The sequence below is a fragment of the Tachyglossus aculeatus genome, chromosome 3 (assembly GCF_015852505.1).
Source record: "Tachyglossus aculeatus isolate mTacAcu1 chromosome 3, mTacAcu1.pri, whole genome shotgun sequence".
Classification (NCBI taxonomy): Eukaryota; Metazoa; Chordata; class Mammalia; order Monotremata; family Tachyglossidae; genus Tachyglossus; species Tachyglossus aculeatus.
Window position 1 is genome coordinate 75193566 of NC_052068.1, and position 17162 is coordinate 75210727.

Genomic DNA, 17162 nt, shown 5'->3' on the forward strand with positions numbered 1-17162 from the left:
AAATGAGGTTGGAACAAAACAAGCAGTGGGATTGAGGCATTTGAGCCCCTTTCCCTAGGTCCCTGATGGCCAAACCACACCGGCAAAACATTTCCTTTCTCTTTCACAGAAAGCCCATCATCCAACAGCGATTTGGGATTTTATTCCTCCTGCTCCATTCACAATCCAATATGTTAGCCTTGCTAATGTCCCAATTGAGGTAGATGTAACTTTTTACTTTGATTTCTATGAGAGGCTCAAGGTTCCTCTTTAGCATGCTCTGTGAGGGCTATGAGTAATTCAAGATGGGGCACTTTAAGATAATAATAATAATGGTAGTATTTGTTAGGCACTTACTGTGTGCCAAGCACTGTTCTAAGCACTGGGGTAGATGCAATGTAATCAGGTTGTCCCACGTAGGGCTCACCGTCTAAGCCCCATTTTACAGATGAAGTAACTGAGGCACAGAGAAGTTAAGTGACTTGCCCAAGGCCACATAGCAGAAAAGTGGCAGAGCCGGAATTAGAACCCACGTCCTCTGACTCCTAAGCCTGTGCTAAGCCACTAAGCCACACTGCTTCTCACAAAGCACAAGATACCAAAGAGAAGACACAATTCATTGCCTAGGTTCTCTCCAAGATGAAGAAATTAATTCCTATCATTTAATCGACTTTAACAAGATCTTTTAGATGACAAATATTATCTCATCTCTCCTTAGTACAGTGCTCTGTACACAGTAAGTTCTCAGTAAATACGATTGACTAACTCGCCACTGTTGAGGTTCATTATAATGTATGAATGTGCCTCCCCTTATTGTTACAGTCAGTCAATTGTATTTATTGAGCGCTTACTGTGTGCAGAGCACTGTACCAAACACTTGGGATAGCACAATGCAAACACATTCCCTGCCCACAATGTTGTTGCGTGTCTGTTTCACTTAGAGGCCCTGGGCTCTTAACGTGACAGTGGGAGAATTACAAGATTATCCACAATGTGAAGAGTCAAAAATGATCCATGGTGAGTAAATAACTGAGGGAGGTTGCTCTTGAAAAGTACAGGCAAGCTGGGAGTGGTACAGCTGGTGTGCTCTAGAGGTTACCTCCTGATCTTCGACTTAAACTGTGAGCCCACTGTTGGGTAGGGACTGTCTCTATATGTTGCCAACTTGTACTTCCCAAGCGCTTAGTACAGTGCTCTGCACACAGTAAGCGCTCCATAAATACGATTGATTGATTGACTAGAAAAGGAATCGTCCACTCACGGCTCAGGAGCCATAGCCTGCTCTTCTTCCTGATACAAAATGCGACTCTCGAGCACAGATGCTCGCTCCATGGATGGACTTAACACAGTAAAGGCAACACCTTGAATTTCACTGTTACAATTTGGGAGCAGAAAGTAGCTGGCTGGACTGCCCCTCGTAGTTAGAAAGGGGCTAAGGTTACCCTACTTGCCTTCCACCGGCGGGGCATGGTCCCTCTCGGCCTGGACACTGGCAAGCTCTGACCATCCTTCCTGCACAGCGAATTCAACTGGAGCTGCTCTCTTTCCCCTTTTCGCTCTGGGAACTGACCCAAGCAAGGTGAGCGATCCAAGCTGGCCAGGGAAAGGGTACACCCCTTGCTTCCCCAGAGGATACTCCAGGGGAAAAGAGCAGCAAGCTGCACTCTGGGCAGAGGAGCCTTGCCCGGATAAGGGCAAGAACAGTTTCCATGCCAGGGCCTGCCGGAAAAAACTCACACACATAAATTCGCATGTCTGGAACGGAGGCAGAGGCGGCTCTGGAGGAGGAACAGGATGGAGTGGGATGTGACAACCACAGGCAAGATGCTTTGCAATTCTGGAACCCACCCTTCTCCTTCCTTTTCCCAAATGTACAACTGGAATAACTTGGTCCCTTCTCTCTCTATGTGGCAAATTGGGATCCTCTCAACTCTGCTCCCAGATGAAATACCCACCTTAGGCCATGAGGAAGGCTCAGATGCTTCCAGCTTTTCCCTCCCAGAAGAGACCAGAACTCGATGGGTGGGGAAAGGGGTTAGAGGAACATTTCCACCTAGCAAACTCCAATCCTCAGCCCTTCAGGCCTCTATCCCCCATCCTGGCTCTCAGAGAAGCATCCTGAACAGTCAGGGCCCAGCCCAGCCAGCCATCCTCCTTCTCAAGCCTGGCAACTAAAAAAGCTCAGAGGCCTCTTCCCACCGACTTCCCAAACACAGCTCTCTGGCAACCAGAAATCACCCACACCCAGGAGACGAGGAAGTCAAAGTTCTGTCTTTGATTAGAAAAAAAGAAATCATCTTAATGAACATATTAGGCAACAAAACTAAAATAATTCCAATCCAAGTCACCACCTTTCCCTTTCCTCTAACACATTTCCCTCATGGTTAATTCCTTCTGTGGCCCTACCTCCAACAACTTTCACCTTTTCTGCGAGTGTTCCAGTGCAGCTTCCTATTTATGATAATGGTGGTGCATATTAGCATCTACTGGGTGCTAAGCACTGGAGTAGATACAACATTGTGGCTTAGAAGAAAGAGAACAGGCTTGGGAGTCAGAGGACATGGGTTCTAATTCCAGCTTCGCCACTTGTCTGGTGAGTGGCCTTGGGTAAGCCACTTGACTTCTCTGTGCCTCAGTTACCTCATCTGCAAAATGGGGATAAAGACTGTGAGCCCCACGTGGGACACCCTGATTGCCTTGTATCTACCCCAGCTCTTAGAACAGTGCTTGGCACATAGTAAGCACTTAACAAAAACCACAATTATTATTATTATTATTAATAAAATAGACAGGATATAGTCCCTGCCCCACGCTGGGCTCACAGCCTAAGAGGGAGGGAAAGAACAGGCCCTCAGGCCCTCCTCAGCCTCTCTAGGGGAAATCCTAAGATTCACGTTGACGCCCCTCCACATTCTTTGGATGTCAGCATGAAACTGTTGTCTACCCACACAATTGTTTTCATTCATTCAATAGTATTTAATGAGTGCTTACTGTGTGCAGTACTAAGCACTTGGGAAAGTACAATACAATAAGCAGACACATTGCCTGCCCACAATGAGCATACAGTCTAGAGGGATGAGTTTACAGTGTAGAATCTACATTCTATTCTCCCCCTCACACATACACTCTGCTGGGGAGAGTTTCCCTTTCCAGGGATCCTAGCCTTTGGATCCCAACTAGGAGAACCTTTGCTCCTGCGTCCTATCTCCAGGATCCCCCGGTCCCAACTTCTCAATTAACTAATTCCGGTGATTTTTCCCAATCCTCCCCTGTGACTGGCAGTGCTCCATGTGGGACCACTAAGCTAGATGCTTCGTTGCTAACCAGATTGGCTTTCCTTTAGGGAGAATGTCCCGGGAATGAGGCTTCCCTCCACGTCCCTATGGTATGTGTGAGATTGGCCTGAGTGACCATCAAGCTCCCTCTTCCTCCCCTCAACTCCCCTCTTCTGTTTCAATGGTCTCGTTGGCACTTTGCCCACCAACCACTAGAATTTTATTATTATTATTATTAGTAACAATAATAATAATAATTGTGGTGGATACAAGTAAATCGGGTTGGACACAGTCCCTGTCCCACGTGGGACTCACAGAGGTAACTGAGGCACAGAGAAGTGAAGTGTCTTACCCAGGGTCACCCACCAGACAAGTGGTGGAGCCAGGATTAGAACCCATGGCCTTATGACACCAGATCTGTGCTGTAGCCACTACGCCATGCTGCTTCTCAAAAGAGCTTTGGCTCTTTTGCCCAAAGAGGTAGCAGATTGCCGATCTAGGGATTAAACGGTAAGAGAAGAGAGCCAGGTTTGCACGATTTCAAGAAGGACCGGCAGTACAGGCAAGGCCAACCAAATATTGCTTTGCTGATCAGAGATGAGCTGTAACTCAACATCAAATCCACCAGTTGAGGAGTACGCTAAAGGGCAGAAATGAAAAAAAAAAGGGGACCAAAGTTTATTTTCTGAATAAAATTTTGTAAATTACAAACACGAAAGGCTAGAGTATAGTGTATAACGTTTCAATAATTAACCAGGATACTTGTAATAAATATGCATAATGAAAAATGATAAAAGACTAGATTCGTCAGGCAACCTACAAAACGTCTCAAGTTTTATTCTCTGTAGCATGTGCATGCTGGATTTCTTTTTTCGGAGGGGGGGTTATGCATTTTAAGTGCTGCAACAAAATGTCCTTTCGTATTTCTTGGGAGCATTTTCACAACTGGCTAACCAGAAAGGACACGGAATTAACCAAATTGAGAACAGTAACACCAAGGCTACTCCACTGCAAAGTTTTCAAGCCATTTTGCTTTGACACCGTTGGATATCATCTGATAGAGAGAATAGAGACTTGGAGTCCAAGCAGCCCGAAGCAGTGCAGACACTGTTAAAACAGGCAAACACTTCAGGTGCTAATAACCCTGAAGATTTACAGAACTGGATTTATCTCCTCCGACAAGGTCAAAACCATAAGGGAAGCAGCAAGCTAGTTAAAAGAAGGGTTTTTTTAACCTTTAAATGTAGTGGCTAACTATAAGGCTCTGTTCAGCACCGTAACTATACCATGTTTAGGACGGTGTCAATTCTCGCTTCAAGGTTTAAAAATTAGTGGGCAATGACAGTTCGTTCTCCCTATGGACAGTGGGCAGAAATATTGGCATAGTTAGACTGTTCAAAGAGAATTACCTGTCGCTATCTTCTGAAAAACTGCCCCTGTGGTATATGATGCAGACTCTTCTCATTTATTACACTTCACTACAGCTGAGTGCTTTGGGTCAAGGTATTTTTCTTAAGTCTAAAACATGGTTACCTAAAAGATTTTGCTAATATAGCTTAATGCAAACTTTCTGTAGTAAATGGTTAGGTACAAAAAAAAATGAAAGGGCCAATAAAAATATAAAGGGAGGAAAAAGATTTTTTACAAAAGTGAGGTGAGGGACTATGAGGCATTTCTTTTAGCTGTAAACACTCTGTTCACTGTAATCCCTTGTTTGAAAATTGTGTATTTGAATTTCCTGAGCTTCGCGGATTAACAGTAGTAGGCAAGCTTGCATAGAAAGTTCACAATTTTTCATAGTTTTGCTTAAAAAACCACCCAACCCCATTCGGCCTGTAACCCGGATTTTAACCGTGATTATAATCGTTCCCAATTCTCTGACTGCCGGGCTGAATGGTGGGGGTGTGGGGAGATGCAGCTCGGAAGGGAGACTGTAACCCAACTTGGAAACCTGTTGTGCTTACTCCACTGGGGGAGAGATGGAGGGGGGAGAGGGGAGTGATGAGCGATGGGAGGGTGGATCCAGTAACCAGGGGCAGGGACCGTCTCCTTCTACATCCCCTTCAGGAGAAACACAGCCTAGGAGCTGAGGTGCGGAACATGGAAAGGGGAAGGGGGGAGATGTGAGGAAGAACCAAGCCAGGGATCAGAATAGTGGGCCCTGAACCCCAGGCAGGATGCGGAGCAGACTGAAGCCAGAACCTCCCTTGGCTGGACCTCACAACCCCCAAAAAATACTCTTTGAAGCCTTCGGCCAGGCAGATCCGGACTCAGGATGGCCACCTGGACCCGCAGTGCTGGCGGGTCATGGGATCCAGGTTCGAGATTGTGAGGAGAGGAGGAGGGACGGCCCGGTCACCTCTCAGGACCCACAGACCGGTTCCGCCACGGGCCAGTCCTCATGGGCCTTAGTGAAGAAGGGAGACGCTGTTAGTGCTATTGTTAGCTCATAGTGCATTGCCGAGAACAGGACAAATGGCAGTGGTTGCCGACTACAACTTGTGTTTTAAGGCAAATCTGGGAAACTCCCTAGCTCCAGGACACCTGGGAGAGGGTTTCACTTCTTTTGGGACTGAGTCTTGCACATGGTGAGGATCTGTTTCAGAACCTTCTGGACATCTTCATCCATCTGACCCTAGGTGACAGAAAAACAAGAAAGCAAGTCAGCGACAAACAACGTGAATGAACAACGTAGCTGAACAAAAACAGATGCAAACACCGCTCCTTCTCTGGAGATGTAGTCTAAACTACTGGTTCCTCGTTACTCCACAAAGCAGAGGGGGCGAACCTCACCACTCTGATTTACACAGGGGAAACTGGGGTAGGGTGGGATTCGGGGGATTTGTCCTCAGCGCTGTGGGAAGGTAGTGGTGGGATCAGGTCCAGATTAAGGCTCGGGGGTGCCTTGGATATGCAGAACTGATGGGGTCATGGGGGCTTGTGAGAAAAGATCAATCAATCAATCGTATTTATTGAGCGCTTACTGTGTGCAGAACACTGTACTAAGCGCTTGGGAAGTACAAGTTGGCAACATATAAGGCAAAGATAAGGCAAAGAGGGAGAGGGGAAGAGAGGGAGAAAAGATGGGGAAAGTGAAAGGGCACCTTGGCAACTGACAGAGTCTCTGGCAGGGCTAGGAGTTGAGAGGAGCCTCTACATGATCTGAAACCCGGCAGAGGTAAAATGGGGAGGGGAGTGCTGGGTCCCGGGGTGGGTGGGAAACCTCAGTCGGTCAGCAGAATGCTCCACTTCCAGCTCTGAGGAACAGGGCTGTTCTGTCGAGACAAGGGAAGAATCCCCCCGACCGCCCCTGGACCTCCCTGGGCAGGATGGGCAGCTTTAACTAGCCCACTCTGCACAGAGAGCTGCGGACCTTCTCCTCCATTAGGGTTTGGTATCCCCGACTGACAGGGTTGGAGGGTTTGGGGGGCTACTTCTAGGACTTGGAGACTTAGGCCTCATATTCCTCCTGTCTTCCCTCGGCCCCCCAAAGCTGGCTCTGGGGGCGGCTGGGAACAGAATCCACCTAGTAGACTTCCAAGACCCAGTCTGCAGCCCCTCGTGTTCTCCCAAAAAACCCTGAAAGCTGATCGACTTCAGTTTGATTTAGCAGGAAGCAAAGGGCATGTGATGCCATTACGTTTAGCTGAACCCTCACTTGGACCTGAGCCAAATTAAACGGCAATTTCTTTGGCAGGGTAGAGATTCAGGCCATTTTCCTTCAGTCACGGTGTTTATTAAGCACTTACTATATACTAAGCACTGTGGTAGATACAAGAGAGATGTTCTGGGTTTCCATAGAAGGCTACTGTACCTGAACGGCATAGAGAAGATGCATTCTGTAAACTGATACAATCTCCTGGTGCTGCTTCTTGGTTTCCTAAAATGATCCAAAGGACACAATGAAGGGAGCACAAAGACATTAAGAGAAGGAAAGCTTCAGAGAGCCTGATTCTATCTCTGGCTCAGATGCCCTGCTAGCTTTTGATGTCAGTGGTTAGTGCACCTCTTGGTGACCAAGAGGCTTATTCATTCATTCAATCATATTTATTGAGCACTTACTGTGTGCAGAGCACTGTACTAAGCGCTTGGGAAGTACAAGTTGGCAACACATATGGACGGTCCCTATCCAACAACGGGCTCACAGTCTAGAAGGGGGAGATGGACAAAAAAACAAAACGTGGACAGGTGTCAAATCGTCAGAACAAATAGAAATAAAGCTAGATGCACATCATTAGCAAAATGATGATGATGATGGTATTTGATAATAATAATAATAATGATGGTATTTGTTAAGCGCTTACTATGTGCAAAGCACTGTTCTAAGTGCTGGGGGGATACAAGGTGATCAGGTTGTCCCACATGGGGCTCACAATCTTAATCCCCATTTTACAGATGAGGTAACTGAGGCACAGAGAAGTTAAGTGACTGGCCCAAAGTCATACAGCCGACAAGTGGCGGAGCCAGGAGTAGAACCCATGACCTCTGACTCCCAAGCCCGGGCTTTAAAATGAGTAGAATAGTAAATATGTACAAGGCTTATGAATGAGAGTCACTCCACCTGCCTCTAGCTAGCCAACAGGCTCTGCTCTATTCTAAGAATAACAATAATAATTAGGGTATTTGTTACCCTGTGCCAAGGACTGTACTAAGTGCTGGAGCAGACACAAGATAATCACATTGGACACCATCAGCGGAAAGAATGTGCTCTTTCTTTTACCATCCAGAAAAGCGACCTTCCAATTATCCAATTCCTTTCTTGGTTCAGGCCTAAGGTATAACCGATGCTGGGCAGATGGAAAAGGAAGCTAGGTGAGGTGGTAGGGCAGACCTTTCCCCTCCACTCCCCGCCCTAATATCTAAACTGGTGACAGAGTCAGCCCTGGTCTGACCATGTGAAGAGAGAGGCAGCAGTGCCGTCTAACAGCACATTTGGGGTCTGAGCAATGCCCAACCTTAAATGGCAAGGGACCACAAACGGTACCCTACTGAATTTTCATGGGCACAGTAAGCAGGAGATCCTCTCTCACTCTTGGAGACAATTTCGCCATCAGCAATATCATCTTCCAACCGAAAGTCAACTCTACTGGGGTTTGGATATTCCCATGAGTGGACGGAGTGGGTGGGTACATCTTTAGTGCTCCTCTGCAAGGCTACAGTGTGCCAGTTTCTACATCTGCCCAGGTGAATCAATCGGTCATCATCATCATCATCAATCATATTTATTGAGCACTTACTGTGTGCAGAGCACTGTACTAAGCTCTTGGGAAGTACAAGTTGGCAACATATCATCATCATCATCAACATCAATCATATTTATTGAGCACTTACTGTGTGCAGAGCACTGTACTAAGCGCTTGGGAAGTACAAGTTGGCAACATATCATCATCATCATCATCATCGTATTTATTGAGCGCTTACTATGTGCAGAGCACTGTACTAAGCGCTTGGGAAGTACAAATTGGCAACATATAGAGACAGTCCCTACCCAACAGTGGGCTCACAGTCTAAAAGGTCAATAGCAAGTACGTCAGATGAACGTCTTCCACAGTAGAGCAGCAGCGTGGCTCAATGGAAAGAGCCCGGGCTTGGGAGCCAGAGGTCATGGGTTCAAATCCCAGCTCTGCCAATTGTCAGCTGTATGTCCTTGGACAAGTCACGTCACTTCTCTGTGTCTCAGTTACCTCATCTGTAAAATGGGGATTAAACTGTGAGCCCCACGTGGGACAAACTGATCACCTTGTATCCTCCCCAGCGCTTAGAACAGTGCTTTGCACATAGTAAGCGCTTAACAAATGCCATTATTATTATTATTATTATTATTACGGTATTGTGGATACAGCATGGGCCTAGGAGTCGAAAGGTCATGAGTTTTAATCTCATGCTGTGTAAACTTGGCCAATTCCCTGGGCCTCAGTTATCTCATCTGTCAAATGGGGATTAAGGCTGTGAACCCCAGGTGGGACAGGGACTGTCTCCAACCTGATTAACTTGTATCTATCCTAGCGCTTGGCACATAGAAAGAGCCTAAACAAGTACCAGAATTATTATTATAATTTACTGAGTTCATATGGTGGGTAAAACACTATTTTAAGTGATTGGGAGAATAAAGTTAAAGTAAAAGACACAGTCCTTGTCATCAAGGAGTTTACTACTTCCCAAGCGCTTAGTACAGTGCTCTGCACAAAGTAAGTGCTCAATAAATACGATTGAATGAATGAAATAAGTTCCAGATAGGAGGACATAATAAGGGTGCCTAAAACATGTACATAAGTGCTACAGGGGGTTGTAAGTATGTAAGTACATACAAGGGGCAAAATATGGGGCTATGTGGTGGAGAGGTTAGAATTTTGTTTTTTTGATGGTATTTATTAAGCGCTTACTATGTGCAAAGCACTGTTCTGAGCACTGGGGAGGTTACAAGGTGATTGGGTTGTCCCATGGGGGGCTCACAGTCCTAATCCCCATTTTACAGATGAGGGAACTGAGGCACAGAGAAGTGAAGTGACCTGCCCAAAGTCACACAGCTGACAATTGGCAGTGCAGGGATTTGAACCCATGACCTCTGACTCCCCAGCCCGTGGGAAGGCCTCCTGGAGGAGCTGTGATGTCAGAGAGGCTTTGAAGATGGAGAGAGCAGTAGTCTGCCAGATATGAGTGGGGAGGGAGTTCTAGGCTGCGACAGAAGAGACCAAATGAGGCGTGAGAAGTAGGTTGCTTGAAATAATGAAGCATGAGCGATGATATGGTTAGTGGGAGAAGAGAGTGGGTAACAGGGAGACAGCTGAGTGAGTACTTTTAAACCAAGTTTCTGCTCAATGCAGAGTCCGACGGGGAGACACATGCAGAGTGAAGCCAGGGCGATCAATACAAATCCTTGTTAAACAGGCAAGTGGTGGTTTTGACTGGAGGAGATGAGAGCAGGGGTAGACGAGCCCCAGACTCGACTGTCTCCCGCAGCCAGTCTGAGGCAACCCTGGACCAGGCTCATCACTGACCTGCCTGGGAGAGTTTCAAACGATTTGACAAACTGGGATTGAGAACCAGACGGGTGATGAAGGGATTTCTTAGGACTCTAGGAGAAGAACTCAGAGGCTGAGCCTAGAAGCAAGATCCTGGGTACAGTCGTCTCTATGGTGACGTGGTGGCAGGGTACCATAGCCTTTCGTAAGAGCACTTGTTGACAGGGCGGCTGTGCCCAGGTGGCAGTGCCCAGGGAAGCAGTTCCCAAAATGGGGAGTGATCTGCTGAGAGCTGAGGGGTTGGGGTGAATAAACAGCCTGTTATCAGGTTTGTAGTTTATTTCCCTTCTTCCCCAACTCCTTCAGGATGTCAATCAATGGGATTTATTGAGTGCTTACTGTGTACAGAGCACTGTACTTAAGCAGCTGGGAGAGTACACTAGAATAGGTGGACATGATCTCTTGACCTCAAGGAGCTTGGAATCTAGTGGGAGAAGACACTATTATATATTAAAATAAATTACAGACAGGGGAAGCAGCAGAGTATAGGATATGTACATGAGTGCTGAGGGGATGGGGTAAGGACCCAATTGCATAGGTGATGCAGAAGGGAGGGAGAATAGGACGGGGAGGCGAGAGGTTAGTCAGGGAAGGCTTCCTGGGGGAGATATGATTTCAGTAAAGCTTCGAAGATGAGGAGAGCCGCAGTCTGTCGGATAGGAAAGGGGAGAGAGTTCAGCTAACTCCTTGCGGCTCCACCTCGGCCACCACTCCCAAAATGGCTGAAGTCCACTTGATTCTCAGTCTCAGTTGGCGTTAATTTAATCTGCTGAGCCGTTAACCCTCCTAATAATAATAATAATAATAATAATGGCATTTACGAAGCGCTTACTATGTGCAAAGCACTGTTCTAAGCGCTGGGGGGATACAAGGTGATTAGGTTGTCCCACGTGGGGCTCACAGACTTAATCCCCATTTTACAGATGAGGTAACTGAGGCACAGAGAGGTTAAGTGACTTGCCCAAGTCACACAGCTGACAATTGGTGGAGCCGGGATTTGAACCCATGACCTCTGACTCCAAAGCCCGTGCTCTTTCCACTATGCCACGCTGAGACAGAGAGAGAAGCAGGTCGGTACTTACCGCTAGCTGATTCTGCAGTTGTTTCACCTGCTGCTGTAGAGCGTCGAGCAGCTGACTTTGCCTCTTGGGGGTGCTTGTTGAATAGGACAGCTGAGAAAGGCTGTTCAAGGCTTCCTTTAACTTGATCACTTCCTTTGACATCTCATTTATCTAATCGGAAATAAAGAGACCATATAAAACTGCAAAGATAGGTTAAAAATATTTTCCTGACCTCTTCCTTTTTGCAAAGCTGCTCTCAGGAACAACAATAATAATATGGTATTTGTTAAGCGCTTACTGTGTTCCAGGCACCGTAGAAAGTGCTGGGATGGATACAAGCAAATTGGGTTGGACACAGTCCCTGGCCCACATAGGGCACGGTCTCAATCCCCATTTTACAGATGAGGTAACTGAGGCCTAGGGAGGTGAAATGACTTGCCCAGGGTCACACAGCAGACAAATGGTGGAGCCGGGATAAGAACCTGATTCCCAGGCCAGTGCTACGCCATGCCACTTCTCAGTAAACGCTACGGATGAATGAATGAGAGCCTGCTGTGTCCATATAACTGAACGGAGAGCTTGGGAGAATGTAATAAAAGGATAAGGTATCGTCCCCTCTTAGGGTCACACCTGGAGAGTTTCCAATACTCTGCCGGTCTCGACTACGGGAGGGAGAGTCAAGCAGAGGCATTTCCATTCCATTCCTAGCTTGGGCAGCGGCTAGGGAGCGGATGGCAATCTGCTACAAGTCAAAACTCACCCACGCTGGGCAGCAGAGACATGGGAGAGAGTCGAGGGAGGAGACTCGAGTTTACTGCGAGGAAGGCGGCGGTGGTGAACCACTTCCATATTTTCACCCAGAAAATTGTATGGATACACTACCAGAACAATTGGAAATGGAGGGTGGGGCATTCTGGGGAAGATGCGTCTGTGGTATCGCTATGGGATGTAATCGACTCGATGGCATAAGACGAATAGGGTATGGCCCTGCCCAAGAGAAACTGAACAGCTAATGGGAAGAGAGGCAGCCACCAATCAATCAATCAATCAATCAATCAATCGTATTTATTGAGCGCTTACTATGTGCAGAGCACTGTACTAAGCGCTTGGGAAGTACAAATTGGCAACATATAGAGACAGTCCCTACCCAACAGTGGGCTCACAGTCTAAAACACACACCAACGATATACATTCAGTGGGACGAGGAGGGAAAACTTCAGGAGAAATGAATGAATTAATTTAAAAATGGAGCATGTATATCGACAGATACCCAAGTATCTAGAGAAGTCGAGGGGCCTAGTAGACGGAGCATGGGCCTCGGAGTCAGGCGACCTGGGTCCTAATTCCAGTTCCACCACCGGCTGCTGTGTAACCTTGAGGGAGTCACTTAACTTCTCTGGGCCTCAGTTTCCTCATCTGTAAGGTGGGGATAAAATACCTGTTTTCCCTCCTGAATTGTGAGCCCTTTGTGGTACAGGTACTGTGTCCGACCTGATTATCCTGTATTTATCCCAGGGCTTAGTGCAGTGCTTGCACAAAGTAAGCACTTGTCTAATTCTGCAATTATTATTATTATTATTATTATTATTATTATTAAAAGTGCAGGGTGTGGGGGGGCTGTGGGGTGTATAGGGGTGTGGGTACACAAATGCTAGGGGGTTCTGTGGATACACAAGAGCTGGGGGGAGCTGGGGAAGAATTTTCAGCAGGGCTTTGGAAATATGGAAGAACCTGGGTCTGGTAGATTGGAACCCGGGAAGTGGTTCCTGGTGCGGGAAGGGATCCAGGGTGCTCAGGACATCGGAAATCTGTTTCTTCGTCTTCTCCCAAATGCTTAGTACAGTACCCTGCTCACAGTAAGCACTTAATAAATGTCACTGATTGATTGATTTTTGATCTAGTTCAAAATGTGAACCGAAAATGAAATTTGGACATCGGTAGGTTTACCGCAGCACTGACTCAGTCCTCTTTAAGGAAAAATGCGGCGTGAAAGTGATAAATAATGGGGTCAGTCAGTTGTATTTATTAAGCGCTTACTGTGTACAGGACACTGTACTGAGCGCTTGGAAGAGTACAACACAACAATGTAACAGTCACATTCCCTGCCCACGTTGAGCTTACAGTCTAGAGACAACAAGCTTATGGCCAAGGAAAATTCAATTATGTTCAATTTGCTGACTTTGTTAGGTTACTTGCCCATGGTCAAATGGCAGTGGAGTAAGGGATGGACTCTGGAACAAAGCCATAAACACAGACAACAGCCCCTGTAAATTTTGTTAATCTCTCACTGCGTTTGAGAGAGAGGAACAGTCCATCTTCTCAAAGAAAATAGCCCCAACTGTGGAATGTTAGGTTTGAATGCCACATCCCACAGTTTACATTTGGAAGTTTGAAGGGCAGAGGTTAATCATTACGGATGGGAAAAGCGGGTGCAGGATGAGAGCTATCCTGTTCTTCTGCTCCCCCTTGTCTTTCTTTGTGCGGGTTCCAGCCACGTTTCCTAGTCTCGGCAGCAAATCTCCTCCTCCTTCCCTGCCGCTCTGTGTCCACTTTTAAGAATGAGGGCTCAGGGGTCATTGTGGAGGGCCTGGGGTCTGGAGGAAAGGGATGAAGCTGAGGGTTTGCAGGCTTCCCTGCAGGCGAAGAATCCGGCAGACTCCTAACTAGTGTTGGAGTTTGGGATTTTGGCTGAGTCAGGGAAAGTTTATCGGTTTGAGAGTTTGCTTCTACTCTCGGACGCTAGCTGAGCTCCCACGGTAACAGTTGTAGAGAGAGTCAACTTCGGAACGCTGAACAACTGGAAATCACTTAATGATGGATGAGCCGCTGACAGGCCGGTTTAAGAGGAATTAATCCATACCACACAGGCAGGTCTCAAGACTGTAAGCTAGTTATGGGCAGGGAATGTGTCTACCAACTCTGTCATACCGTTAGATTGCACTCTCCCAGCTGCTTAGTACCGTGCTCAATAAATATGACTGATAACCCGTCTAGGGTCAGTAGGGATTTATGTTTGGCGCAATTGTAAATCATGTTAGTTCTATTCATTCTTGAGAAATGGCTAGTGGAAAGAGTATGGGCCTGGGGGTCAGAGGACCTGGGTTCTAATGCTGGCTCCGCCACTAGTGTGCTGTGGGACCTTGGGCAAGTCACTTAACTTCTCTGCACTCACTTCTCTCCTCTGTGAACTGGAGATTCAGAACCTGTTCTCCCTCCTACCTAGATTGTGAGCCCCATGTAATAATGGCATTTATTAAGCGCTAACTGTGTGCAAACCACTGTTCTAAGCACTGGGGAGTTACAAAGTGATCAGGTTGTCCCACGTGGGGCTCACAGTTTTAATCCCCATTTTACGGATGAGGTAACTAAGGCACAGAGAAGTGAAGTGACTTGTCCAAAGTCACACAGCTGGCAATTGGCAAGGTAGGGGTTTGAACCCATGACCTCTGACTCCAAATAATAACAATAATAATAACAACGGCATTTATTAAGCGCTTACTATGTGCAAAGCACCGTTCTAAGCGCTGGGGAGGTTACAAGGTGATCAGGTTGTCCCACAGGAGGCTCACAGTCTTAATCCCCATTTTACAGATGAGGTAACAGAGAAGTTAAGTGACTTGCCCAAAGCCACACAGCTGACAACTGGCGGAGCCGGGATTTGAACCCTTGACCCCTGACTCCAAAGCCTGGGCTCTTTCCACTGAGCCACGCTGGGACCCGATTATCCTGTATCTACCCCAGTGCTTGGCACATAGTAAGTGCTTAACAAATGCCGCTATTACTGTTACTAGTAGTGTTACTATTTTACTATCAGTAGAATACAGGATGCCAACCTTCCTGGAGGCTGCTGCAATTTTCACTTCTAGGCCACGTCTGCCAAGCTGCCTCACGAAACACCACTCACCTTTTTATCTTTATCTTCCTCCAGTTTTGAAGAGCTCTCTGAAGACCGCTTCATTTCCGTAAGCTCTCCTTGAGTCTGTTGGCATTTCTGAAGAAGCTCGTGCACCTCCTGCTCCTTAGATTTCAAGAGACTGTGAACATTTTCCTTTTCCCTTTTGAGCTGGGAGAGCTCACTTTTCACCTGAGAGGCCTCTAAAGTGGTCTTCTCTCTTTCCCTCTGCGAATCCTTCAACTTGGAAGTCAACACGCTGACTTCACCCTCCAAAGACACCCGGAGCTTTTCGTAGGAAGCCCGGGGCACCATCGCGTCGCTTACTGCAGCTTTCTCATCCGACAGATTTTTCTGGAGGCTTTTCACTTCGGCTTCCTTGTTGGCGAGCTGTTCTTTGAGACCGGCCATCTTCTCCTCCGTTTCCTTGGCCGAACTCCGGAGTGCGGTCACCACCTGCAGGTGCTCTGTGATGGACACAGAGTTCTGCTTCTGGGCATCGACCAACAGCTTGAGCTGCGTCACTTCATTCAATACCTTCACATACTGGGATTTCATGTCTGACAACGCCTCTTCCGCTTTAACTCTGGACGCGTTGTTCACCTGCATCAGCTTCTCGTGCTCCTCTTTATGGATGTAGTCGGACGTCACCTCCTCTAGCGACTTCCTCTTCCTGTAATCCTCCAGCTCTGCTTGCGCTTCCTTGTAGAGGTGAGACAGCTCGCTCACTTGTTTATTGAGTTCGTCTATCATTCTGTTCATTGCTTCTTTCATCTCGCCGGTTTCATCGCTGGATTCCTGGGGCACCTGACTTTTCAGGGTGTCTTGCAACCTTCTGATCTCTTCTTGCGCTTCTTTGTACTTTTCAATCACAAAAGCCTTCTCCTGGTTCATATGCTCGATAATTGAGGCATAGGAACTCTTCATTTTCTCGTACTCTTTCGCGGACATTTCATTAACCACGTTCCTTTCCTTCTCTCCTAGTTTCTCCTCCATCTCTCGCACTTTCTCCTTATTTCTTTCACTTTCTTCGAAGGCGTCCTGAAGCTTTCGTTTTAGCCCCTCCATCTCCTCCCGTGCCATCCCCAATTCATCCATTTTCGAATGGCCCTCCTTGTTTACCAGGGGAGGGCCTGATTCCATCTGCTTTGGTAGAGCTGAAACCACGTCTCTGGCCTCCTCGCTCTTCCTCTCGGTTTCTTTAAACTTCTTGTTCAGATCGGAGTTATTTTCTAACGCCTCTAAGCCATTCAAGCCAAGTGATTCTGGGACTCTAGACTGGAGCTGGGCCTCCAACTGCCTTCTCTCCGCTTCAGATTGGTCAAGCTTCATTTGAACATCTTGCAAAATTTCTTGTAGCTGCTGGATTTGGACCTCGCTGCTGCCGGTGGCTTTATCCGGAGGAGGGGTCAGTACAGGCTTAGGTGATCTTGGCTCTGGAGTCGTGGTGTCATTTGGTCGGTCTATCGAGGGTTCCAAATCAGTTTGGGTGGAATGATAGGAATCAATGCTCAGGTTTCCTTCTAGCCCTTTTGGTGACTTGTTCTGTGGGAAATAAGTAACAACATTGACATTTAGTTCAGGAAACTGGATTGCATTTGCAAAATAATTACAACTAATTGATCCGTCTCTATTAGATTGGAACAGAGTCTCCATTGTACCCTCCTAATAATAATAATAATGATGGCATTTATTAAGCGCTTACTATGTGCAAAGCACTGTTCTAAGCGCTGGGGAGGTTACAAGGTGATCGGGTTGTCCCACGGGGGGCTCACAGTCTTCATCCCCATTTTACAGTTGAGGTAACTGAAGCACAGAGAAGTGAAGTGACTTGCCCAAAGTCACACAGCTGGCAGATGGCAGAGCCTGGATTTGAACGCGTGACCTCTGACTCCAAAGCCCGTGCTCTTTCCACTGAGCCACACTGCTTCCT

The 17162-nt window shown here is 47.1% G+C and overlaps 1 protein-coding gene and 1 non-coding gene across 3 annotated transcripts in view; one reads left to right on the top strand and one right to left on the bottom strand.

The window, feature by feature from the left end:
* Positions 1 to 3924: 3924 nt before the first annotated feature.
* RAI14 (retinoic acid induced 14) overlaps positions 3925 to 17162 on the bottom strand; it is a 178149-nt gene continuing 164911 nt past the window's right edge. For both annotated transcript variants that reach the window (XM_038743770.1, XM_038743769.1), the window contains 4 exons: positions 15242 to 16774; positions 11359 to 11508; positions 7069 to 7134; positions 3925 to 5889 (listed from right to left, as the gene is read on the bottom strand). In XM_038743770.1, coding sequence (XP_038599698.1) covers positions 5812 to 5889; positions 7069 to 7134; positions 11359 to 11508; positions 15242 to 16774 — 1827 coding nt within the window. In that variant the 3' untranslated portion in view covers positions 3925 to 5811. The remainder of the gene's footprint in view (positions 5890 to 7068; positions 7135 to 11358; positions 11509 to 15241; positions 16775 to 17162) is intronic.
* LOC119926366 lies at positions 11950 to 12087 on the top strand. Its single transcript, XR_005450248.1, has one exon. It is a non-coding gene; the product is annotated as a small nucleolar RNA SNORA7 (small nucleolar RNA).